The sequence below is a fragment of the Boleophthalmus pectinirostris genome, unplaced genomic scaffold, assembly GCF_026225935.1.
Source record: "Boleophthalmus pectinirostris isolate CB_2022bp ecotype Guang Dong unplaced genomic scaffold, ASM2622593v1 HiC_scaffold_13, whole genome shotgun sequence".
Taxonomy (NCBI): Eukaryota; Metazoa; Chordata; class Actinopteri; order Gobiiformes; family Gobiidae; genus Boleophthalmus; species Boleophthalmus pectinirostris.
Window position 1 is genome coordinate 5,007,229 of NW_026571036.1, and position 24,689 is coordinate 5,031,917.

Consider the following 24,689-nt stretch of genomic DNA (forward strand, 5'->3'; position numbering starts at 1 on the left):
CAGTCGTCTTTATAAGTTTGTTTAAATGTTAAATTGTTCAGTTGTACAGAAGTAATTACGGAAGCCGAGAGGGGTCACAACAAACGCAAACGCCGCAATGAATACAAATGCGACAACACAACAAAAAGCCACAACACACCAAAAAAAGCCACAATGGAAATGACCGCGGGACTCTATTTTCCGACAGACCGATCAAGCGGCAAGTGAAGAAGAAGAACTACAACGTGAAACGAATAATGATAAAACAATAAATTACTTTTACTTTACGTTTCCAACGTTCTCCGTTCCTTTACTTTTTCACGTTGTAGTTCTTCTTCTTCACTTGCTGCTTGATCGGTCCGTCGAAAGTTTTTTCAATTGTGGCTTTTTAGTGTGTTGTGGCATTTTGTTGTGTTGTCGCATTTGTATTTGTTGCGGCGTTTGCGTTTGTTGTGACCCCTCTCGGCTTCCGTAAGTAATGGTGCGATCGACTGACATGATACAGACAGGACAGAGGCTCTTTCTGCAGGAGACATGCGTAGTAGAGCCAAGTGACAGTGGTACAGGAGGAACAGGAGCAGCAGATACTCACACACAAGACTAGAACCTCTCCACACTTCACTCAAACATTTCAATATTTAAGGTGCACCGGAGAATAAGTCGCAGGAAACACCCAAACCATGAAAAAAAAATGCGACTTATAGTTCGAAAAATACAGTAAATGTAAAGGAAATATTGTTTAACTTTGGACTTGATTGTGTAGGTCATGTTTCTGGAATTTCAAATATTTAAAATACATAAGTTCCTTGAAGTAGTAAATACCGGAAAAGCATAACAGGTTCTTTAAACATCCCTTTGACGTGTCCCTCCAGGGTTTCTGTCCCATGTCCTCGGGCGTCTCCAACCCGGACGAGCTGCACCGCGTCAACTCGGAGATCGAGCGCTTCGACGTCAGCGAGGCGGCCGAGCAGCTGGAGGCCACGGCGTCCGACCTGCACCTGAGCAAAGCCGACGTGCAGCAGCTGATCAAGAGCATGGAGCAGAGCGACGTTTACAAGACGCCAAGAGGGGGCGACGGCGCGCAGCAGTGTGCGCTACCCCTGCACCCCAACAGCATCAAGCAAGAGTCCACCGCAGAGGCGTGAGAGACGAACGTGCAAAAACAAAAACAGGACTAAACCAAGACCAAAGCGAGATTTAACTGAACTGAACTGAAAAGAGACCAAAGCAGAACTAAACCCGAGCTGAACCAGGTCCTCGAAGCCTAAAATGAGCCTTAACAACAACAACAACTACTGTATGTTACTGAACTAAAACAAGACCAAAACGAAACACGGACTTAAAGAGTGGGCATTATGCAAAATCAAACTTTTTTTTTAGCTTTCCCGAGGCCTATTCGAACCCTTTTACCTTATTCTCCATAAATAAAAAAAAACAAAAAATGAAAACTGTTCAGAGCAACTTGACAAACCTGAAGCGACGTGCAGAAGTTTCATTAGTGGGACGCTTGCTGATTGTGTTGTGATTGCGCTCTGAAGGGGGAGTGACTTTGCGCGGGGAGCAAAGGGAGGGGAAACTCAGAGCGTCAAAAGTTAGAAGTTAAATACCCCGCTTTTTAACCAAGACCAAAGCCAGAGTTTCACCCACATCCTTGAAAAATGTTTAATGGGCTAAAACAAACTTAAGCAACAACTGCACCAAGACCAAAACTAAAACTTAACTGAAACTGAACCAGATCTTGAATTCTTTGTTGGAGCAAAATGATCCTGAACAATAACTGCACCAGAACTAAACCAAGACCAAAGATGGATTAAGCCTGGATTAGAAAACTACCAAATATGGACTTGAAGTAGGGTGACCAAACGTCCGTTTTTCCCCCAGACTTGTCCGTTTTTTTGCATCCTGTCCTGGGCGTTCGAGTATTTTTTTTTTAAATGATGGAAATGTCCGGGTTTTCATTTCCTTTCATTGATACCATTAAATTGAGCGTCTCTCGTAGCTCTCTGTGACTCAGAAGGAGCGGACAGACAAACGGTCGGTCGGTCTGCAACATGCCGAAGTGCAAATGCGCATTTAACATTGACTTGTACAAGAAATTCTCAGTTTTCTGCCCCCGGTCGGGACAAGTGGGAAGCCATGTGCACAAGTTGCAAGTTGAGAGTAGCTCAGTGTCGAGGCCCCACCCCCCACCCCCAGTAAGGTGTCCGAATTTTCACAAATGGAAATATGGTCACCCTACTTGAAGGCTAAAGGCCAAAGATGAATTTAACTCAAATTGAGCTAAAATTTGCTTTAAACCTTGATTAAACCAGGACACACTAGACCTGTCTGCACACGGCGGTTAGCATTACCATGATGGCAAATCTCTGGAATCTGAAAGTTGTGGAAAATGCTTCTAAAGTTGTTAAGTTTGATGTCACTTCTGGGTTCAAGGTGAATCAAATGATTGGAAAATAATGATCATGTTTACAATCTCCTTTTTTTTTAGCCCCAGCACATCTTATGTTAAAGGTTGTATAGAGGATTTTTTTAAGGGAAGTAAAATACAGTGACAGTCCTTTTTCAAATGTTGTGCATGCGTGACACCACCTCTTTACTCTAGAAATCACGGTTGTTTACATCCAGTGCACGTTCAGAATTACTGTTGAAGTGACCTGTCTATAATATATATCGAAATATTTTAGCACCAGTTTTTAGACCCTTCATCTTCGTCAGTCGCGCCATCGCTGAATCTCCAAGAATCACCGTATATCCACAGTTGACAGATTTTCATTGTTTGTTTTTTTTGGTCATTATAATTACAAGGCTGCTGCATCTTTCAATGACAATTTGAAACTAAAATTATCAGTGAAAGATGACAATTTCACTGACAATTTGAAACAAAAACAAAAATCCTCCATACAACCTTTAAAAAGCTACCATTTACCAGGGCTACTAGTTACCATTAACAAAGCGTAAGCGTAACAGAAAGTGTACAATATTTTAGCTAAGCTAGGCTAGGCTAGGCTAAACTAGCGTTAGCATTAGCATTATTACTGATTGGCTGTGAGATAAACACACTGGTAATCCAATGTTGTGAAAAATTATTACTATATTATTTACTTACTTAGATTTTTTTAATACAAACTGTGGTTGAGCATATGATTTTGAAAGGTCATTTTCTCTTGTCTGAAGAAAAATCAACATAAACAAAGCTAAACATTAGCTCTTTAGTAGCTGGTTCGACCCGGAAGTGACATCATTTCTTAACAACCCCATAAACTTGTGAATAATTTAGTTTAGTTAGGAGACTAGGAAGGCGTTGGGAAAATAAAGAAAACATTTGGACCTCTGAAAAATGTACGTTAAAGAGTAAATATCAGATAATGTGCCTTTAGCTAATGCTAAAAGCTAGATGCTAAAGTGGAGACAAGCACTGGAAACTTGATGGTAAAAAAAACACACAAAAAAACAATGAATGAAGCATTTATCAAAATCACCAAAGTAAGTTACAGAGGCCTTATATGTTTTTTATATCAAAACCACCAGAACATTATTATGGCATTATATTTTACACTTTATAATAACAACACCTTAATTATCCATAATAAAGCAAGAGCAAAGACTGAAAAAAATCATTTATTTCAGAATTCAGTTAAGTAATGAATGCCTTAATTACCACAAATGCTAATCAAGGTATTAATTAAGTAGTTACTAAGCCTGAATTGTCGTGTTCCTGCTTTATTAAAAAGGTGTAGGTGTGTAAGACTACGTTCAGACTGCAGCCTGAAGTGACCCAAATCTGATTTTTTGGCCCCTACATGACCTGTATCTGATCTGAATGACACAGATCCGATTTTTTCAAATGCGACCCAGGACACTTGAATATGTGCTCCTAAAACCGATACATATCTGATCTTTTGACATGCGACTTCATTGTGAACGGCCAAAGCGCATTGATCCGACCTACACGTTATCAACAAGCCACAAATGTACACAAACGTTCTTCTCGTCATATGAAAATTGTTAATGAACTCCATGTCACTGAAGCGAAGCACATCACTATCCCACCACTCTTGGCTACGTCTCCACATCCACACGTTCCTTTCAACGGACTGTCCCACAAAACGCCATGAACGCCAAAAACCTCGTCCTTCTCCTTCTCAATCTCCTTAAAACAAATAAGTTGTTCATGTTCTGGCTCCGGTACGAGAGGAACTTTAAAATCTCCAGGTGCTCAACACTGTTGGGCAAGTTACTTTAAAACTGTAATGCGTTATTTATTACTCATTACTCTCATTTCAAAGTAATTCGTTACATTACAATATTACTGCATTTAAAATGTAAAACATTACACGACTATTGCAGCACTTTTAAGTTACTCTCACCAAAATAACTGAGTAAAGATGCTGAACTTTTGTGCCGTATATAGACTGAACCGAGGACTAAACCAGGACTAAACCAGGACTGGAAACTAAACCGAGGACTGAACCGAGGACTGAACCAGGACTAAAACCAGGACTGAAACTGAGGACAGAACCGAGGACTGAACCAGGACTAAATCAGGACTGAACTGAGGACTGAACCGAGGACTGAACCGAGGACTGAACCAGGACTAAATCAGGACTGAACTGAGGACTGAGCCGAGGACTGAACCAGGACTAAACCAGAAATGAACCAGGACTAAACCAGAACTAAACCAGAAATGAACCAGAACTAAACCAGGTCTAAACCAGAATTGACCCAGGTCTAAACCAGAATTAAACCAGGACTAATCTTGGACTAGAACTTGGAAGCGCTTTGCAGACAGGGTTTCTGCAAAGCGCGATCGGGCGTCAGCTGCAGTTCGCCCCATGAAGCGTGGAGTTCTGCGCCGGTCCTTTGGCCCGTGGTTAACTGACGGTCTACGCGGGCGTGTCTTCGACGTTTCACCGCTGCTGTTACCGTGGTGATTTTAGCGAATTTGTATGAAGAAAAACCCACCACTTCAATCCAGGTTAAAAATGCACTGTAACGCGCATTACTGACACTTGTACTGAGTAAAATATTAATTTTTTTTTTCCTGTAATGCCTTAAATTACTGCGTTACAGCAAAAAGCAACACATTACAGTAATTCGTTACTTTTATAACACATTACTCCCAACACTGGTGCTCAGTGCTCGCGTCTATGTTTGGACAACTTCCGTAAACACTGTGGTTGACGTCGTCGTGTCTCCAGTGCACATGCGGGACACTTTTGGACCGTTTAATGTTCACACTGGAGATCACAAGCAAGTCGCATTTAATTGGAAATGTGAACGACCTCGCAAAAACATCGGATTTCACACAAAAAAAAAAAAAAAAAAATAAAAAAATCGGAATTGAGCGTTAAGCCCTGCAGTCTGAACGTAGCCTCAGTGTTCCTCTTTTAGGACTAAAATAAAACTCGACCAGGACTAAACCGGGACAAAATGACATTAATATTCTTAACCAAGGACCAAAAAAAAAAAGTGGCATTAACAGAACACACGTGCGCACACCACATGTTGAGAAGCGCTGGCCTCACCCTTAATCCTGCGTAATCCCGCGGCATCTGTCCGTGCGCCTGTACCTATCCCAGTCCGATGCCTTAAACCCCGGCGGCCTATTGTAGCGTGTACAGAAGCAGGACTTTTGACCCCAGCGCGGTCTGGGCACTGGATTTCTGCTGTATATCTTTTGTTCATGTTTTAATTTATTCTATTATTATGAATTTAAATCTAATCACTTTGTTTGTTTTGCTGTATGACTTTGATGCTGTGTTTTTATATCTGTGAGACTGTTCCATGAATAACTAAAGATACAAACCGTTTTGCACTGAGCTTTGGCAGTTTTTGTGTCGTTCTTGTGTCTTTTTTATCACTGATGAATTTGTCCCCGAGGAGCAGTAAAACACAACAATAATAGAGAAGCTCATAAAAGGCAGAGACATTATCCAGTGGCAGTGTGAGGAGAGTAACACCCGTCAGGACATAAGTGTGCCGCCTCTATGGAGAAAACGGGGTGGGATTAAATACATTTTCTTCTTCCCACTCCTTTTTGGGCCAGTTTTTTATTTATTTTTGTTGTTGTTGATTTCATTAGTGATATGCTCCACTGTAAAAGAATATAACATTTCTTACTTGCCCAAAAATAAACACATAAATCAGTATCACAGCAGCCTCCAGGGGGGGACCAGGTGAAGTCTGGACACACAACAGGAAAGCCTATCCTTGGTCTTTCTTTTTATTTCCATTGTTGTTTTAGTCGGTAATGAAACGGGTGATAAGAATTACTAGTCGGACCCAAATATGTCAAAAAAAAAAGGTATTTTATGAACAAAAATATTCTTGGAGGGGGGATAGGTTCCAGGGAGGTCCAGGTTGGCTGCAGACGGGAGGCATGTGGTGACGGAGACTAGTGATGTTACGAGATGCGCCGAGGCTTCGAAGCCCACGTCGAGTAATGAAGCGGGTGTTTCCGTGAAGCGCGTATCGAGGCTCGCTTCATTTGGGGGAGGAGCCAAAAATGATGACGTACGAAGCCTCGCTGCCACTGCTCTACCACGTGACTGCTTCAGGAAGTGGTTCGCGGATTTGGCGCGATTCGAAACATAAGGGCCAAAGAAAGGCAACGGATTCCCCCAAAACATTTTGTGGTTTTGGGTTATTGCAAGTTTGGTACATTCTTTTTTTTTTTTGCGATGGAGCAGCAAGCACGCCTTCTTCATCTGTGCGCTGTGAACGTTTTTTTATTTCAAAAGCAGAGGAAATTCTCTGTAAAAACAAAACCGTCTGAGTCCAAATACTGCAGAGAAATTGATATTTTTAAATAAAAATTAATAAATGTACCTTATTTTGCCGTCCTTATTGTGGCATAAGCACAGTCATATTACATCCAGATGTCAAATTTGTTCCTACTTTTTCTTTTAACCCGACCGTTATATCACGAACACAGACTCCAGGTTTATACATTCACACTTTATGTTGAAATCACAAACATTCAAATATTTAATCATTCATTTATTCAGTATAAATCTTTCCATCAGAACCTCGATGATCATGTTGATGGTTCTATCGTCACTCTGCCTGTTATACATTTTTTGGCCTCTTGATGGCGCAGTGGAGCAAATGAAGCACCTTGAAGCGTCGGCTCAAGAGTCGAGCAACTGGATGGAACACTTCAGTGCTTCATGGGGCTTCATCTCGACATCACTAGTGGTGATGGAGGCTGACCAGAGGCTTACAGAACAGGTGGCAACGGGGTGAGGCTGGCTCCAAACGGAAGTGCTGGGGATCGGACAAAAAGAAACTGGTAAGTATCAAAAGTCTTCAGAATTCTAAAAAAAAACACACAAAAAGCCTGAGTAGTTCACCACTTGAATGACAGAACGATCTGGCATTTTATGGCAGGAGATGATTGATTGATGAGGATCAGGAGTGGAGCTCAGTAGGTGTTAGGTTTATCTAAACATTGAAAGCAAGAAGAAAGACAAGAGATTAATTCAGTTTTACTCGCGAGGAGAACGGGCAGAGAGTGGGCATCAGACCAACAGTCTCCACACGTTCTGATGACTCAAGGCCGCTCTCCTCTTTTTATTTCATTAGGAGGCCCTAGTTACAGAATGATAATTCTCAAGGGGAAGGGGAAACAGCAAAGACATAATAAGAAACTGATGCAGCTATGCATAGTATAAACACATAAAACATGATTAACAATCAGGAGGTGCCGTTAGGTCAGACACCATCATAACTCTTGCATGTGTGACAGTGGGAGTTGGCTTCATGTGAGGAATCATCTCGAGGTTCACTAGAGCGACAGGACACTGCACACAGTTGTCAAACACACAGAGGTTATTCAACAAGTGACAAGTGATTGGTACATTATAAATCAAAGAATTGTAGTACATAAATGGTTAACTCATAGGCCTAGAATATCACACAAGTATTTAGCAAATATGGGATAATAAAATTATTCTGACAGTAGGTGAGCGATTGGGGATCCGCCCAGGAAACACCAAACAAGGTAAAGAGAGAAGGAGAGAGGGAGGAGCAGGATGAAACCCTCACAACGGGACATTCCCTCTGGAACGTATTTGATGTAGAACAGGAGTCTCCAACCTTTTTCCTCCTGTGAGCTACTTTTTGTAAAACAAAAATGCCAGAGAGCTACTAATTTTAACATTCACTAGAAATTTTGTAAATATAAGAATGTTAAACCAAAGATGAGGTATAGTTAGATGTCTATAAAACATAATCCATTATCCAGTTAGTAGTGCACAAATTAAGGCATAAAAATTATAAATTTACAAAGGAAATGGGCATTTAATCAATCAAATTTGAGTTATTATGTATAATTCAGAAATCTCTAGGCTTAAAAATACCAGAAACATTTCTGACATGGAGTGATGCATTCTGATGTGGACAGCTTTGACTTAACTTTCTATTTTCTAAAAAAAAAGTGTTTTTATTATTTGTAGAACTGACTCACAGTCCACAGTACATTTGCTGTGTTTCAGATGACCTAAAAACATTCTGTCTGTAGGCCAATATTTAATACAGACAGGCCAATGTTTAATACAAATGGAGCAGCTCAGTTGAATCTGGTCCAAGCGCAGACTTTTGCTGTATCATAGTCATTTCTTGGGTTTAGTCAATCAGAGAATTCATCAGGTTCTATATTTGTGCATTAACCTTTCCCTGTAAAAGAGAAAACGGTCTGTTCCCCGTCAGTGAGTATGACCTCATCACACCGTAGACCCCGGAAACCACGAGACCACGTCATGGTTTAAAGTGCTGACATATTAACTGTGAATGTGAAAGTAGCACACTCATTTATCCTGGAAATTGAAATGTGGAGAGCCGTTCAAAAGACTCATACAGCGACGAGAGTTTAACCCTGAGATTTCCGCAAAACCCACTGAGTCAAGACTTCTGTACACACTTTACAGAGTCAGAGCGCAGGTCCGGAACTTTACATGGTTATATTTAAGATTTAGCTTAAAGGTCTCAACTTTCAGAGGTCTTGGTCTTGTCCTGGTTTAGACTCTCAGAGGTCTTGGTTTTACAGTCCCTGACAAAAGTCTTGTCGCTTATCCATTTTGTAGAAACAATAGCTTATAAATTGACTTTAAATTAATCGATTGGTTTTAGAAATGTCTCATATGAAAGCTAAAACCCTCCCAAATTATGCTCAATATACTAAAATAAATTTGCTTCACTGAAGAAAGACTGATCATTTAATGAACACAGAAAGATCAGATTTTGGCAAGACAAAAGTCTTGTGGCCTTGTCATATGATGCACCCAATCCTAGATTACAGCCTCACCTGTGATCAGTTACTGATCAGTCAATTAGTGGGTGTGTATAAAAAGAACCCCAGCACACCAGACCTTCACATCAACTGCAACTTGACCTCTGACAACATGCCTAAGATCCACCCTGAGACCAAAGCGTTAATTATCAAGAGGCTGAAGACCAGATCCACTGCTGAGGTGGTGACACCTTCAATGTGTCTCAGCGTCAAGTACAAAGAATAAGAAAAAGATCTGAAATGACTGGAGATGTTTTTGACAAGCCCAGGTCCAGCAGACGCCGCAAGACAACTGCTCAGGAGGACCGTTTGTTGATTAGAAAATCCAAGGCCAGCCCCTTTTCCACTGCAGCAGACTCCACCAGGCCTGGTCACCTCAAGTCCCTGTGTCAACCACAACAGTTTGTAGAATTCTGTCTCGAAATGGCCTCCATGGTCGAATCAGTGCACAGAAACCAGCACTAAACAAAAGGCAATTAAAAAACCGTGTGGCATTTGCCAAGGCCCACAGCCTGATAAAAGGATGGACACTGGAAAAGTGGCAGAAGGTGGATTTCTCAGATGAATCCTCGGTTGAATTACATCACAGCCGCCGCAAATATTGCAGGAGACCAACTGGAGCCACATGGATCCAAGATTCACCCAGAAAACAGTTAAGTTTGGTGGCAGAAAAATCACTGGTCTGGAGTTCCATCCAGTCTGGGGGTGTGCGAGACATTTGCAGGGTGGAAGGAAATATCAATAGCCTAAAATATCAAGAAGTATTAGCTTCCTCTTACATTCCCAACCAAAAAAAGGGGTCAAATTTTGCAGCAGGATGGTGCTCCATCGCATACTTCTATCTCTACATCATCAAAGTTTCTCAAGGTGAAAGAAGATCAAGGTGCTCCAGGACTGGCCAGCCCAGTCACCAGACATGAACATCATTGAGCAGGTCTGGGGTAGAATGAAAGAGGAAACATGGAAGGCAAAACCAAAGAATCTTGATGAACTCTGGGAGGCTGTAAGACGCTTTCTTTGCTATTCCTGATGACTTCATCAACAAATTGTATGAATCATTGTCGAAACCGCATGGATGTGTCCTTCAAGCTCATGGAGTCATACAAGATATTAAATCTGGATCTCACAGCACCACTACTTCATTCACTGATGTTATGCAACATATTTTTGCATTTGAAGTAAATTATTTGTTCAATTTTCTGTAGGCGACAAAACTTTTGTCTTGCCAAAATCTGACCTTTCTGTGTTCATTAAATGATCAATCTTTCTTCAGTGAAGCAAATTTATTTTAGTTTATTGAGCATAATTTGGGAGGGTTTTAGCTTTTATATGAGACATTTCTAAAACCAATCGATTAATTTAAAGTCAGTTTATAAGCTTTTGTTTCTACAAAATGGATAAGTGACAAGACTTTTGTCAGGGACTGTATCTTGGTCTCGACTCTCAGAGGTCTTGGTTTTGTCTCAATCTCGACTCTCAGAGGTCTTGGTCTTGTCTCAGTCTCGACTTTCAGGGGTCTTGGTTTTGTCTCAGTCTCAACTCTCAGAGGTCTCGGTCTCGACTCTTAATGGTCTCGGTCTTGTCCTGGTCTCGACTTTCAAAGGTTTCGGTCTTGTCTCAGTCTCGACTCTCAGAAATCTCGGTCTTGTCTCAGTCTCAACCTTTAAAAATCTTGGTCTTGTCTTGGTCTGGATTCTCAGAGATCTTGGTCTTGTCTCACTCTGGACTCTCAAAGGTCTTGGTCTTGTCTCGGTCTCGAATCTCAAAGGTCTCGGTCTTGTCTCAGTCTCGACTCTCAGAGGTCTCGGTCTTGTCTCGGTCTTGACTCTCAAAGGTCTTGGTCTTGACCTTCAGAGGTCTCGGTCTTGTCTCAGTCTCGACTCTCAGAGGTCTCGGTCTTGTCTCGGTCTTGACTCTCAAAGGTCTTGGTCTTGACTCAGTCTCGACTCTCAGAGGTCTCAGTCTTGTCTCGGTCTTGACTCTCAAAGGTCTTGGTCTTGACCCTCAGAGGTCTCGGTCTTGTCTCAGTCTCGACTCTCAGAGGTCTTGGTCTTGTCTCCGTCTCAACTCTCAAAGATCTTGGTCTTGTCTTGGTCTCAACCTTCAAAAGTCTTGGTCTTGTCTCGGTCTCAACCTTTAAACGGCTTGGTCTGGTCTTGGTCTCGACTCTCAGAGGTCTCGGTCTTATCCTGGTCTCGGGACCCTGTGGTCTCAGACTGGTCTCGGGTTTGTGTGTTAAAACCATGCGTGAATAAAACAAAACCCAACTCCAGTTCTGTTTTGTATTTAAATAAAAACTGTTGTTGTGTCTTTGGGCAAAACACCTGCTTCATGAATGAGATCCGGTTGAGAAAAAGACGTTCGTACATGTAAATATTTACTATTCGTCTCTGATCTGAAAGCGCTGACAGATGGTCGCACTTGTGAACATGAAAGTAGCACAGTCATTTCATCTGGAGCTGCAAATGTCAGCAGACTTTCAATACAAGTTCACTGGAATTTAACCCTGCACTTTCCAACCGGCGAACCAAACATGAGATCACAACATTCCTCATTTGAGTCGATTTGGAGAGGTTCTTTCACCTTGAACTTCACACTCTTTCTTCCATTCATTTTTTCTCATAGTTTTTCGAAATTTTCAAATATTAAGAGTTCAGACATTGCAGTGACAGCTCGGTGTTTTGATTGATTAATTTATAATTTTTTTTTAATTTCAAGTTTTTGCCAAGAGAGAAACATTAATCATTTCCCCTTGAGACCTGGGCCCATTCATTTGTGTCCATTCTAGTGGACTTTGAGTCAACCAGTCGATCTTTTAAGTGTTTTGAGATAAACTCTTAATGAGGGGAGTTAGTTTGTGGCTGCACTATGATAAAAAAATAAAAAATAAATAATAAAGAAAGAAAATATTCAGCGCAATGACTTGAAACAGTTCATCACTGTAGAAACCTTTTAAAAAGAGTATAGACCAGGGGTGTCAAACTCATTTTGGTCCAGGGGCCGTATCCAACCGACTTTGATCCCAAAGGGGCCGGATCAGAAAACTCATGGCATATAAACCCCAAAAATAACAATAAGTTCAAATATTTGTGCAGAGAAACACAAATCTGTTACAGAAATCTTTTTAAATTGATGAACTTTTTCTTTTACAAAATATTATAATATTATGAACAACCTGAAACTTTAAGAAAAATGCAATTTCAACACAATATTTTAACATGAACTTGTATGTAAATAAGAATAAGTCAATTTTTTTTGGGAAAATCCTGCACTCGGCTCCACTTTTCTCATTTTGGAGTCTTCATTTGTGCTGCTCTGGTGGGAGGGGCCACGTACAGAGACGCTGGAGACGCTCCTGTGATAAACACCACAGAAATTTACCAATATTTTAATAGAAAATACTTGTTCCAAAGCCAAATGTTACTTCTCCCACTACACACACTATATCCACACAACAACCAAGGTACATGTGCGTCTGCAACAACAAGCGCATCATCAGAGAGTTTTCAGAGCCGCTGGAAATATTATAACTCCACGGCAGGAGGGGTGGAGGACGGGGGTTTGATATCATCACATACCACACTGTTGAGCCGCTGTACCGCAGGAGAAATTCCCTAACCACGACAGCCCAAGTTGTAACTCATGTAATGCGCCAAATCCCGTAGGAAGAAGGACAATAACATCTTTCCCCTTGATAAAATTTACCAAACATTCTCTTTGTTTCGGCTTTAAATCCTCGATCTCGGGAATCGTTGCCAACACAGAATATATGACTCTTCGCTGATTGGCTTGTGCCCGAACTCGCACTTCCAGGGTTTTTGCGAACCGTCTAGTGCACAGGTGTGAAACTCATTTTGGTCCGGGGGTCGTATCCAACCGACTTTGATCCCAAAGGGGCCGGATAAAAAAACTCACGGCATATAAACTCCAAAAATAAAAATAAATTTAAATATTTGTGCAGAGAAACACAAATCTATTACAGAAATATTTTTTAAATTGATGAACTCTTTCTTTTACAAAATTTTATAATATTATGAACAACCTGAAACTTTAAGAAAAATACAATTTCAACACAAAGTTTTAACATGAATTTGTATGTAAATAGGAATAAGTCAGTTTTTGTTGTAAAATCCTGCACTCGGCTCCACTTTTCTCATGTTGGACATTTTTCTGATGAGGGTGTCACGGTCAACAGTCAAAACGATCGTCCTTTAAGAGCGTTTGGAAAGAGACAAGTCTTCATTTGTGCTGCTCTGGTGGGAGGGGCCACGTACAGAGACGCTGGAGACGCTGCTGTGATAAACACCACAGAAAATTAACAAGATTTTAATAGAAAATATAATTAAAATATTTTAGTAGAAAATCAGTCGAGGGCCAGATTAAAGGTCTTGGAGGGCCGGATCCAGCCCCCGGGCCGTATGTTTGACACCTGTGGTATAGACTGTTGTGTTTTGGAAAATATGGAGCTCCGGAGTTGATGAATTGTGTGTAGAGTTTTGTTTGTTTAATTTATATTTTGTCTCTTACATGTGCAGTGAGTGGAGTTTTGAATGCAAATTTGTTGTGCGTGTGTTTGGTGCCTTTTGTTTTCAGCTCGGACTCTGTTTTTGTTTGCTGCAAATGATCCAATAATAAAAAAAATAATAAGAAGAAAATAAAATAAAATAAACTGTTGAAAAATTTATTCTAAATACAAAAAATACAAAAATAAATACATAAAAAAATAAAATAAAATAAATAAATTAAATAAAAAATTAAAAGGGAGTCTAAAAACGTTTTGAGGCGAGTGTAGAAGCTTGTCAGGCATTAAAAAAGTTGTTTTTGTTCTTCTTCACGTGGATTTAACACAAAAATGTCCCCGGTGTCCATTACAGAGGACATGTTACAAATTATAAAAAATAAATAAATAAATAAAAAATCTAAATGCTAAGGTGTTAATTTACCTTCAAATAGATAGAAAATCACAACAACAGAAAAGTACATTTCTCGAAAAGGAACAGGAAGAAGAAAAACTCATTCACCCACCCTGTTCATTAAAAAGTTTCAGAAATGATGTGGCTCATGTGCATCATCAAGAAAACATTACAAATATTTACATATAGCAAAATAAATTATATACTATGCATACTACATATAATTAAAACCAATTTCTTTCTTTTTTTAGGACTTGCAGTCTAAATGTATATAATTCACAGGCCTGGTTGGACTGGTTCTGTTGTTTATGGAAGATAATTTGTTTCATCAGATTTTGAATTTTCACTTTGGATCTTTTAACTCTTAAACGTACATTTTCAAAGTGTTTAAAATTCAATATAAAAAAAATCACCTTTTAAATATTCAGCACAAATATTTTCAAGCCCTCAAATTCAACAGTCAAAATTCAGAGTGTAAAATTCAGATTGTAAAATTCAGAGTGTAAAATTCAGATTGTAAAATTCAGATTGTAAAATTCAGAGTGTAAAATTCAGAGTGTAAAATTCAGAGTGTAAAATTGGCAGTGAAGTTATCGATCCTGTGTGAGTGAGGAGGATCGATTGTTTCTGCCTTGGCATCTTGGATCTTGGCTCCAAAATTTTTTCACCGCGAATTTTACACTCCAAATTTTGACTGTTGAGTTTTTAATAATAATAATAATAATAATAATAATAATAATAGTACATAACACTTGTACTTTTCAAGATACCCAAAGACGCTTTACATGGGAAGACAAACAATGACAAACAAGAGAAAAAGACAGTTAATGAAAGAAATGTTTATGAAAGTTTTTGGGTTTGAAAATATTTTAGTTGAAAATTTAAAAGGTGAAGTTTTTATTTTATTCGAATCTCTTTTTTCAGAGTTAAAAAAATCAGTATTTAAAATTCAAAATCTAATGGAACAAATTATCTTCCATAATTGTTCTACGTTCTATAGAAAATGTTCAAAGATTCAATAAAACCACATTTCATCTTTGCTTATCTTCTGAGCTCTGACTCCTGTTTTAGAGCAGACATGTCAAACTCAGGCCCGGGGGCCAAATTTGGCCCATGATATAATAATATATGGCCCGCGAGATCATGTCAAATCTGTATTAGAGCTGCCCACGGACAACAGATAGACTATAGAAACATTATTTATTAAAAATGTGGTTATAATTTTATATTCTGCTTGTTTGTCATGTTCTGTAGTTGTTGTTTTTGCTTATTTTGGTGCATCTTTTCCTGTAGTGTTTTGTGCCTTTGGTGTTTTATTTTGACATGTCCTGTCTGCTTGTAGTTTGAGTTTTACTTCCTGTAGATTATTTGCCCCACATTTATAACCTTGTGTTCTCTTCTGCCCTTTGTTGGTCCATTTGTCTTTGTCTTTGTCTTTGTCGTCTTGTTCTTTCATGGCAGTTTAGTTTGTATTTTTGGATTTTTTTTGGATTTGTGGATTTTTTTTTTTTTTTTTTAACTCACTGAAACAGTAACTGTAACTGAATACAGTTACAGTTACTGTTTACTGTTTCAGTGAGTGGTAATTGGATTACAGTTACTTTGTTGAAATTAATGGATTACACAGAGGTATTTTACTGTTTTCACATTTTGCATTTTGGACTATAACCCCCCCCCCCCCCAAACTAAACCAGGTCTAAACCAGGTCTAAACCAGGACTAAACTAGGACTAAAAACAGGACTAAAACCAGGCCTAAACCAGGTCTAAACCAGGACTAAACCAGGACTAAAACCAGGCCTAAACCAGGACTAAACCAGGATTAAAACCAGGACTAAAACCAGGCCTAAACCAGGTCTAAACCAGGTCTAAACCAGGACAAAAACAGGTCTAAACCAGGACTAAACCAGGTCTAAACCAGGACTAAAACAGGACTAAAACAGGACTAAACCAGTATTTTATTTGTATTTTATTTATTTATGAAACCCCATTTAAGAAAAAAACAAGAGTCCAGGTAGATTTGAAGATGAGAAAATGTGAACCTACTCGCCCGTATTTCATCGCTTATGTGCGTGAAACCTTCTCGATTGTTCGACCTTTTCACAGTTTTTGCAGGTGACGTGATTCATCTCGAGTCGTGGTGGAGGAGTTCCTGCTCTCGTGGCGGTCGCGGCGCCGTGTAATCGCGTAGTTGCCCTCTTTCACAGAGACGGTCGGACACACGGCTCACCACATTTGGGTCACGTGACGTATTCATGCGTCGATGAATGAGCTCCGTTCACGCTTTCGTCACAAACCAAAACGTGATGACAACTTCCAGTGTTGTTCCGGACTCTGGACTCGCCGAACGACTGTGATAAAACCCGCTGAAGTAAACGTGATCGGCGGTAAAACGAAGATGGCATTTTACTAGAGATGTAATGATATCTACATTTCTCAGTACGATACTTTCACAATATTCATCTGACGGTACGATATTTATTGTGATATTTTGTGGAAGCAAGCAAAATTACTACTTTTATGCTGCTTTTTCATTTTTTAAATTCCTTGACAAGCCTTTGGTTCTGTTATAATGTAAAGAATTGAGTTTTAAAGGTTGTATGGAGGATTTTTTTTTGTTTCAAATTGTCAGTGATAGATTATAGAGATGCAGTAGCCTTGTAATTATGATGACCAAAAAAAAGAGAATAAAAATTCATCAACTCTGGACGTGGTGGGGCTAAACATTTGCCAATAGATAACGACACTGCCTCGTTATCTGTGAGCTGACAGGCTGTCAATCAAACTCCCTACGTTTCTAGTGTAACTGACTTGCCTGCGCCGCCGGTACGTGGTTTACGTACGACTGTCACGCAGTCCACAGACGCAAGACGCACAGACGCTGTTTACTCCACCAACGCAACAGTTCTTAGCGGCTTTTTTTGACCTATATCTTCCTCGCAGTTCGCACAAAGTTTGTTGCGATGGCGACAAGAATCCAGGAGCAGTTCGCCGCAAAAGAAAGTCCGTTTTTGAGGTCGCTGAAAGAAGAAGACAAGGGGAAAAGCAGCGAAGCCAAACTAAGGTGATTCTTGAAGATTCATTCCAGCGATGGCGCGACTGAAGCAGACGCAGGGTCTAAAGACTGACGCACTGGTCCACAAATTACTCCTGGACAGGAAACTTCTGCTTATTATGAAAACGTACTTTATTTCCAAGAGTTAGACAAACGTTTTTCAGGACACGAAAGCGATATCCTATGTCTGAAAACGTAATTTTCAATGCAAAGAAAGAGTCCGCTTGCTGCTGCGTGTTGTAGCTAGTTCATTCGCACGGAATCTCCGCGCAACCTTCTCTGCACCCCTTTCCTGCTCCTCTCCCCGCTGCCCGATCCGCTCTTCTCCCTGCTCCTCACTTCTCCGTCTTGCCTAACCAACACTGTAGTTAGTTGTTTACAAGTCATGTGCAGCGGCTGTAAACAAACCTGTTTCTGGCGTAAGGAGGAGGAGGGAGGAGGCGTTTCTACGTAGGAGCTGTAGGGGAGGGGGGGTGGTTTCACGCATGCGCAACATTTGAAAAAGGACAAACAGTCGCTGGATTTCTCGTTCCTTGGAAAATCCTCTATACAACCTTTAATGTTTCTTTATGTATTAGTAATGTGCACTGAAGCAGAGCAAAGGATCATGGTCTATGTAGTTCTCTCTGTTTTTTTTTTGTTTTTTTTAGCTATATTGCTGCATCGTAACTATTAATTTAAGGTCTAAATCAGGACCAGGATTAAAACCAGGACTAAAACCAGGCCTAAACCAGGCCTAAACCAGGACTAAACCAGGATTAAAACCAGGACTAAAACCAGGCCTAAACCAGATCTAAACCAGGCCTAAACCAGGTCTAAACCAGGCCTAAACCAGGTCTAAACCATGACTAAACCAGGTCTAAACCAGGCCTAAACCAGGTCTAAACCAGGACTAAACCAGGACTAAAACAGCACTAAACCAGTATTTCTTTTTTGTATTTTATTTATTTATGTATTAGTAATGTGCACTGAAGCAGAGCAAAGGATCATGGTCTATGTAGTTCTCTCTGTTTTTTTTGTTTTTTTTAGCTATATCGCTGCATCGTAACTATTAATTTAAGGTCTAAATCAGGACTGGACCAGGCCTAAACCAAATCTAAAGCCAGGACTAAACCAGGAATAAACCAGGTCTGAAACCAGGTTTAAAACCAGGTCTAAAACCAGGATTAAACCAGGACTAAATCAGGTCTAAAACAGGATTTCACCCGCACTAAACCAGGACTAAACCAGGACTAAACTAGGTCTAAACCAGGACTAAACCAGGATTTAACCAGGAATAAACCGGGACTAAACCGTGTCTCAACCAGGTCTAAACCAGAACTAAAACAAGAACTAAAACCAGGTCTAAATCAAGTCTAAACCAGGACTAAACCAGGTCTAAACCAGGTCTAAACCAGAACTAAAACAAGAACTAAAACCAGGTCTAAACCAAGTCTATAAACCAGGACTAAACCAGGTCTAAACCAGGACTAAACCAGGTCTAAACCAGGATTAAACCAGGTCTAAACCAGGATTAAACCAGAACTAAACCAGATCTATAACAGGATTTCACCAGAACTAAACCAGGACTAAACCAGGTCTAAACCAAAACTAAAACAAGAACTAAAACCAGGTCTAAACCAGGTCTAAATCAGAACTAAAACCAAGTCTAAACCAAGTCTAAACCAGGTCTAAACCAGGACTAAACCAGAACTAAAACCAGGACTAAACCAGGAATAAACCAGGACTAAACCAGGTCTAAAACAGGATTTAACCAGGTCTAAACCAGGACTAAACCAGGAAAAAAAACAGGTTTAAACCAGGTCTAAACCAGGACTAAACCCTGCCATGCCCCCCACAGCCCCCGGTCCACGAAATATTATCGGACATAAAACCGGTCCGCGTTTCTAAAAAAACTTCTTGGACCCCCGTTCTTCTTCTTCCGTACTCGTCTCCAGCTGCACTGTGAGAAATTTTTGCGCTCACTCCTTTTTTCAAAACACAAAAAAACGCGGTTTGAAAACAGTGAAATTCGGCCTAAACTTTGACATCATGTTTTGAAAGTGCTGATTAACACGTATCGCTCTGAATGTGAAAGCAGCACAGTCATATCGCGAAGAACTGCAAATGTCACAGATGTTTAAACAAATGCACGAAAGGTAAAATTCTGCAGAAGTGAACCGTGCGCTTTCCGTCCTGATGCGAAGCGAGAGGAGCCGGGCTGAGTCAGGTCCGCGGAGCAGCTGCGCGGGGACTCTTCTCCACATGAGTCACAGGACACGCTGACACTCTGCAAGCACAAGCACAGGTGAAGAGAAATACCCCTGTAAAAGTTTCAAGAAATTGTACTAGTCTAGTAACGTGTAAATACGACTTTTTGAGCTTTTGACCCTGATTTAACCACGATATAACAGTGTTAAACCAGGACTAAACCAGGACTAAACCAGGACTAAACCAGGTCTAAACCAGGTCTAAACCAGGACTAAACCAGGTAAACCAGGTCTAAACCAGGACTAAACCAGGACTAAACAAGGTCTAAACCAGACTAAACCAGGACTAAAACCAGGACTAAACCAGGTCTAAACCAGGACTAAACCAGGAGGTCTAAACCAGGTCTAAACCAGGACTAAACCAGGACTAAACCAGGTCTAAACCAGGACTAAACCAGGTCTAAACCAGGTCTAAACCAGGACTAAACCAGGACTAAACCAGGTAAACCAGGACTAAACCAGGAAACCAGGTCTAAACCAGGACTAAAACCAGGAATAAAAACCAGGTCTAAACCAGGACTAAACCAGGAAAAACCAGGTAAACCAGGACTAAGGACTAAACCAGGTCTAAACCAGGTCTAAACCAGGTCTAAACCAGGACTAAACCAAACCACTAGAACTAAACCAGGACTAAACTGGGTCTAAAACCATGTCTAAACCAGGACTAAACCAGGACTAAACCAGGACTAAACTAAACCAGGACTAAACCAGGAACTAAAACCAGGACTAAACCAGAACTAAACCAGGACTAAAACCATGTCTAAACCAGGACTAAACCAGAACTAAACCAGGACTAAACTGGGTCTAAAACCATGTCTAAACCAGGACTAAACTAGAACTAAAACCAGGACTAAACCAGAACTAAACCAGGACTAAAACCATGACTAAACCAGGACTAAACCAGGACTAAACCAGGACTAAAACCAGGACTAAACCAGGACTAAACCAGGACTAAACTGGGTCTAAAACCATGTCTAAACCAGGACTAAACCAGGACTAAACTGGGACTAAACCAGGTCTAAACCAGAACTAAACCGGGTCTAAACCAGGACTAAAATCTGGACTAAACCGGGTCTAAAACCAGGTCTAAACCAGAACTAAAACCAGAACTAAAACCAGGACTAAAACCAAGTCTAAACCAGGTCTAAACCAGGATTTAACCAGATCATTTACTTAAAGTTGTATTTTGAGTGATTTCCTGCTCAGAAAATTTCAGCTTTCACCTACCTCTTATCTCTGTTCAGTTCTTGCAAATATGACTAAAGGCGAGACGCTGCAGATGAATAAGAAAACAATCTTAAATTTAGACACAACATTTTGAAACTTGTCCTGTGGTTTACTCACATGAATGTAAGAACAAAATGTGTTACAAGTGTTTCATCATGTGATGTTTTTGTATAAAAATAAAGAATTTTATGTGTTAAAACTAGGAGTGTAACAATAACCGAAATATAGTGATATCGTATTGTCAAAAATATCGTGGACCATCACAATATATCGAATTACAAGTCTCTTTGCTTAAATAAAGTGTTATATTGCAGCAGTAGCTAAAAAACAGACATTGGAAACTACATAGACCATGATCCTTTGCTCCATTTCAGTGCAGACGACAAGAAGAAATAACAGTTCTAACACTTTTATGTCTTAGTTCTTTGGATTAAGTCTTGTCAAGGCATTTTAAGAGGAAAATATCACAATAAATATCGTACCGTGAGATGTATATCGTGAAAATATCGTACAGAGAGATTTAGATATTGTTACATCTCTAATCATGAGCCTCCCCACAATATCGTGAGCTTTCTCACAATATTGCAATAAACATCGTACCGTAAGGTTCAGACTGAGACAATATCGTATCGTAAGACTTGGATATTGTTAAAACTGAAAAAATGTGGTATTTTTGGGACATTCAAAACTGAAAACATGTAAAGAGCCAAGTCTTGCTTCTTTATCTTGACATATTAAATACTAAAAATATTCAGAGGGGGTTTGGATGTATTGTTTAGTATTTGAGTAAACTAGAGCTGACTGAAAATTCTAATTTTGAGTCAAAACTTGAATAAATCAGACTCGGAATTAGATGTAAAATTCAATATGAAAACATCTGTCAGTGCAGAGTGGGCAGTTCGGTTGTTTCCACATTAAAACTTATGCTGAGAAAAAAAAACCTGAAACTGAAAACAATTTGTTTTGCCTGTAGTGTCTCACATTAAAGTGGAAATAAACACAAAATTGATGCTGAACTGTCTGTGGTTACATACACACATGTGTTACATGCACACGTGGTTGTGGTTACATGCACATACGTGTTACATGTACATGTGGTTGTGGTTACATACACACACGTGTTACATACACATGTGGTTGTGGTTACATACACACACGTGTTACATACACATGTGGTTGTGGTTACATGCACACACGTGTTACATACACATGTGGTTGTGGTTACATGCACACACGTGTTACATACACATGTGGTTGTGGTTACATACACACACGTGTTACATACACATGTGGTTGTGGTTACATGCACACACGTGTTACATACACATGTGGTTGTGGTTACATGCACACACACGTGTTACATGTACATGTGGTTGTGGTTACATGCACACACACGTGTTACATACACATGTGGTTGTGGTTACATGCACACACGTGTTACATACACATGCGGTTGTGGTTACATACACACACGTGTTACATACACATGCGGTTGTGGTTACATACACACACGTGTTACATACACATGCGGTTGTGGTTACATACACACACGTGTTACATACACATGCGGTTGTGGTTACATACACACACGTGTTACATACACATGTGGTTGTGGTTACATACACACACGTGTTACATGCACGTGGTTGTGGTTACATACACACACACGTGTTACATGTACATGTGGTTGTGGTTACATACACACACGTGTTACATGTACATGTGGTTGTGGTTACATACACACACGTGTTACATGTACATGTGGTTGTGGTTACATACACACATGTGTTACATGTACATGTGGTTGTGGTTACATACACACACGTGTTACATGCACATGTGGTTGTGGTTACATACACACACGTGTTACATGTACATGTGGTTGTGGTTACATACACACACGTGTTACATGCACATGTGGTTGTGGTTACATACACACACGTGTTACATACACATGTGGTTGTGGTTACATACACACTCACTCATGTGTGAGTGATGATGTGACTATTATCAGACATACTGTTTTTTACATAAACTATTACAATGACATGTAAACAGCCAATTCATGTTTTATCTGTTTTATTTTCTGATCATGGTCCCTCTGTTATTCACGTGAGATTTTTAATGTCCACAAATGAGATTATAATTTCATTTGGTGCATGTAAACAAGAGCTGTTATAAATGCATCATGTACAGTTACTGACGGTGGCCGGCAAGTGCAAAACACTTTCACACATTAACAAGTTTGAAAACAAAATTACTCGATTACCGCACGTCGATCGTCACTTCTGCTTTTTAGGGAATTCCCTTTCTGTCAAAAACTTTCTTTTAATGTGTTTCGGGGGTTTGTATTTGTGTTTTTGCTACATGTAGATTTGTGTCAATTTCTATTATCACTGTGGGATCATAATTACAGGATCAGACTCTTTCCTTAGTGTTGAACTTGAGTTGGAAATGTCACTTTTGTGACAAGACTGCACTGTGCACAAAGACATTAACTTTAGAACAATAATTACTCTGACAGTCGTCATGAAGCAGACATTTACAATTCAAATATGACACTATTTTCTGATCTGTATTATAATGTAGTTTCCTCATCACAAACAGACCTGTTGTGTTTTGTTTCATTCACACATTTAACACACAAACCCTTAGACTTAGACAAACTTTACTGATCCACACAGGGAATTATTTGGACACAGCAGCTCAAACATCACAATATTTTATAATAACAAAGAGCAAAAATAGCAAGAGTTTTACACCTTCACTAGAATCATTTGGATGCTTGCCTCGAAATTTCAAGGTGGGACAGAGGATTTTCGGCTTTGGAGACGCAGACAGACTAATAATAAAGTGTTACTCAAACATTTGTGAATGAAACAAAACACAACTCCAGGTTTGTTTCTGATGAAGTAACAACATTATAACATGACTAAAAGCTCACAAGAGTCCAATGTACTTTCTTATACAATACTAATCCTACTAATTACTTCCACTCCGGTTGTAATTACACTGACAGAGAGTGGATGTCGGGCTTCAGTGACATGACCTAATACCTGAATGAACACTGGCGGAGTAAACAGCAGTAAACAAGTGTCCGTGGAGTCATTAAACACTATTATTACGCCTACAGACCCCTTCATGTGCGTCATTCAGAAGACCACGGTGCATAGCCCAGATTCCAAGTAAGCTACGTCAGAGCCAAAATTCCACATGTCTGCTCTTCTTCTGCACGTCACACTCGCAGATCTGGGCACAAATGACAGTGTAAGATTAGTCACTTAGCTCCGCAGGTTTGGCTCCAGCTCAGTCTCATGGCTTTTATTGAGACTTGCAGCTAAAGTCGTCAACATTTCCTGATGGTGTGATGCTAAATTGAGGCTCTGCTCTGTTAGAAAGACCTGATTTCGCTGGAAGTACAATATTTGACATGATTTGTGCTGTTAAACAAGTCTTTCACACATAAAATTACACTCACAAGCTATAAAGACACTAGTGTAGGCCAGGGGTGGGCAATTATTTTTTCCATGGCGCTACATGAGAAACAGAAAATATTGCGGAGGGCCGAGCCAAAATGCTTCACTCAATTCTGCAAAATATTAATTGTATTTGTTTATAAAAAGCAGTAAATAGCATTGTTGCGGGTAAGAGTTCACCAGCTCGTCAAAACACAGATCTCAGGAGCTCAGCAGGGCCGGGCCTGGTTAGTACTCGGATGGGAGACAACTGAGATTATCAGGTGCCACAAGGGGGCACCAGTCGCCTGTCGTTGTGTCCTTAAGCAAGACACTTCACCTACATTGCCTAGTATGAAAGTGGTGATGACGCAGATTGGCAGACGTGCTTCAGTCAGTCTACCCCAGGACAGCTGTGACTACAATAGTAACTTACCACCACCGAGTGCGGAGTGAATAATTTATGATCTGTAAAGAGTATTTGTGATATATGTCTGTGAAAAGCACTATATTTAAAAAAAAAA

The 24,689-nt window shown here is 40.0% G+C and overlaps 1 protein-coding gene across 1 annotated transcript in view; it reads left to right on the top strand.

The window, feature by feature from the left end:
- The window catches only part of prdm1c (PR domain containing 1c, with ZNF domain), a 59,326-nt gene extending 54,904 nt beyond the window's left edge, over positions 1–4,422 (top strand). Inside the window, exon 8 of the mRNA XM_055149758.1 lies at positions 852–4,422. Within this exon, the coding sequence (XP_055005733.1) occupies positions 852–1,124 (273 nt within the window). The 3' untranslated portion in view covers positions 1,125–4,422. The remainder of the gene's footprint in view (positions 1–851) is intronic.
- The last annotated feature ends 20,267 nt before the right edge of the window (positions 4,423–24,689 follow it).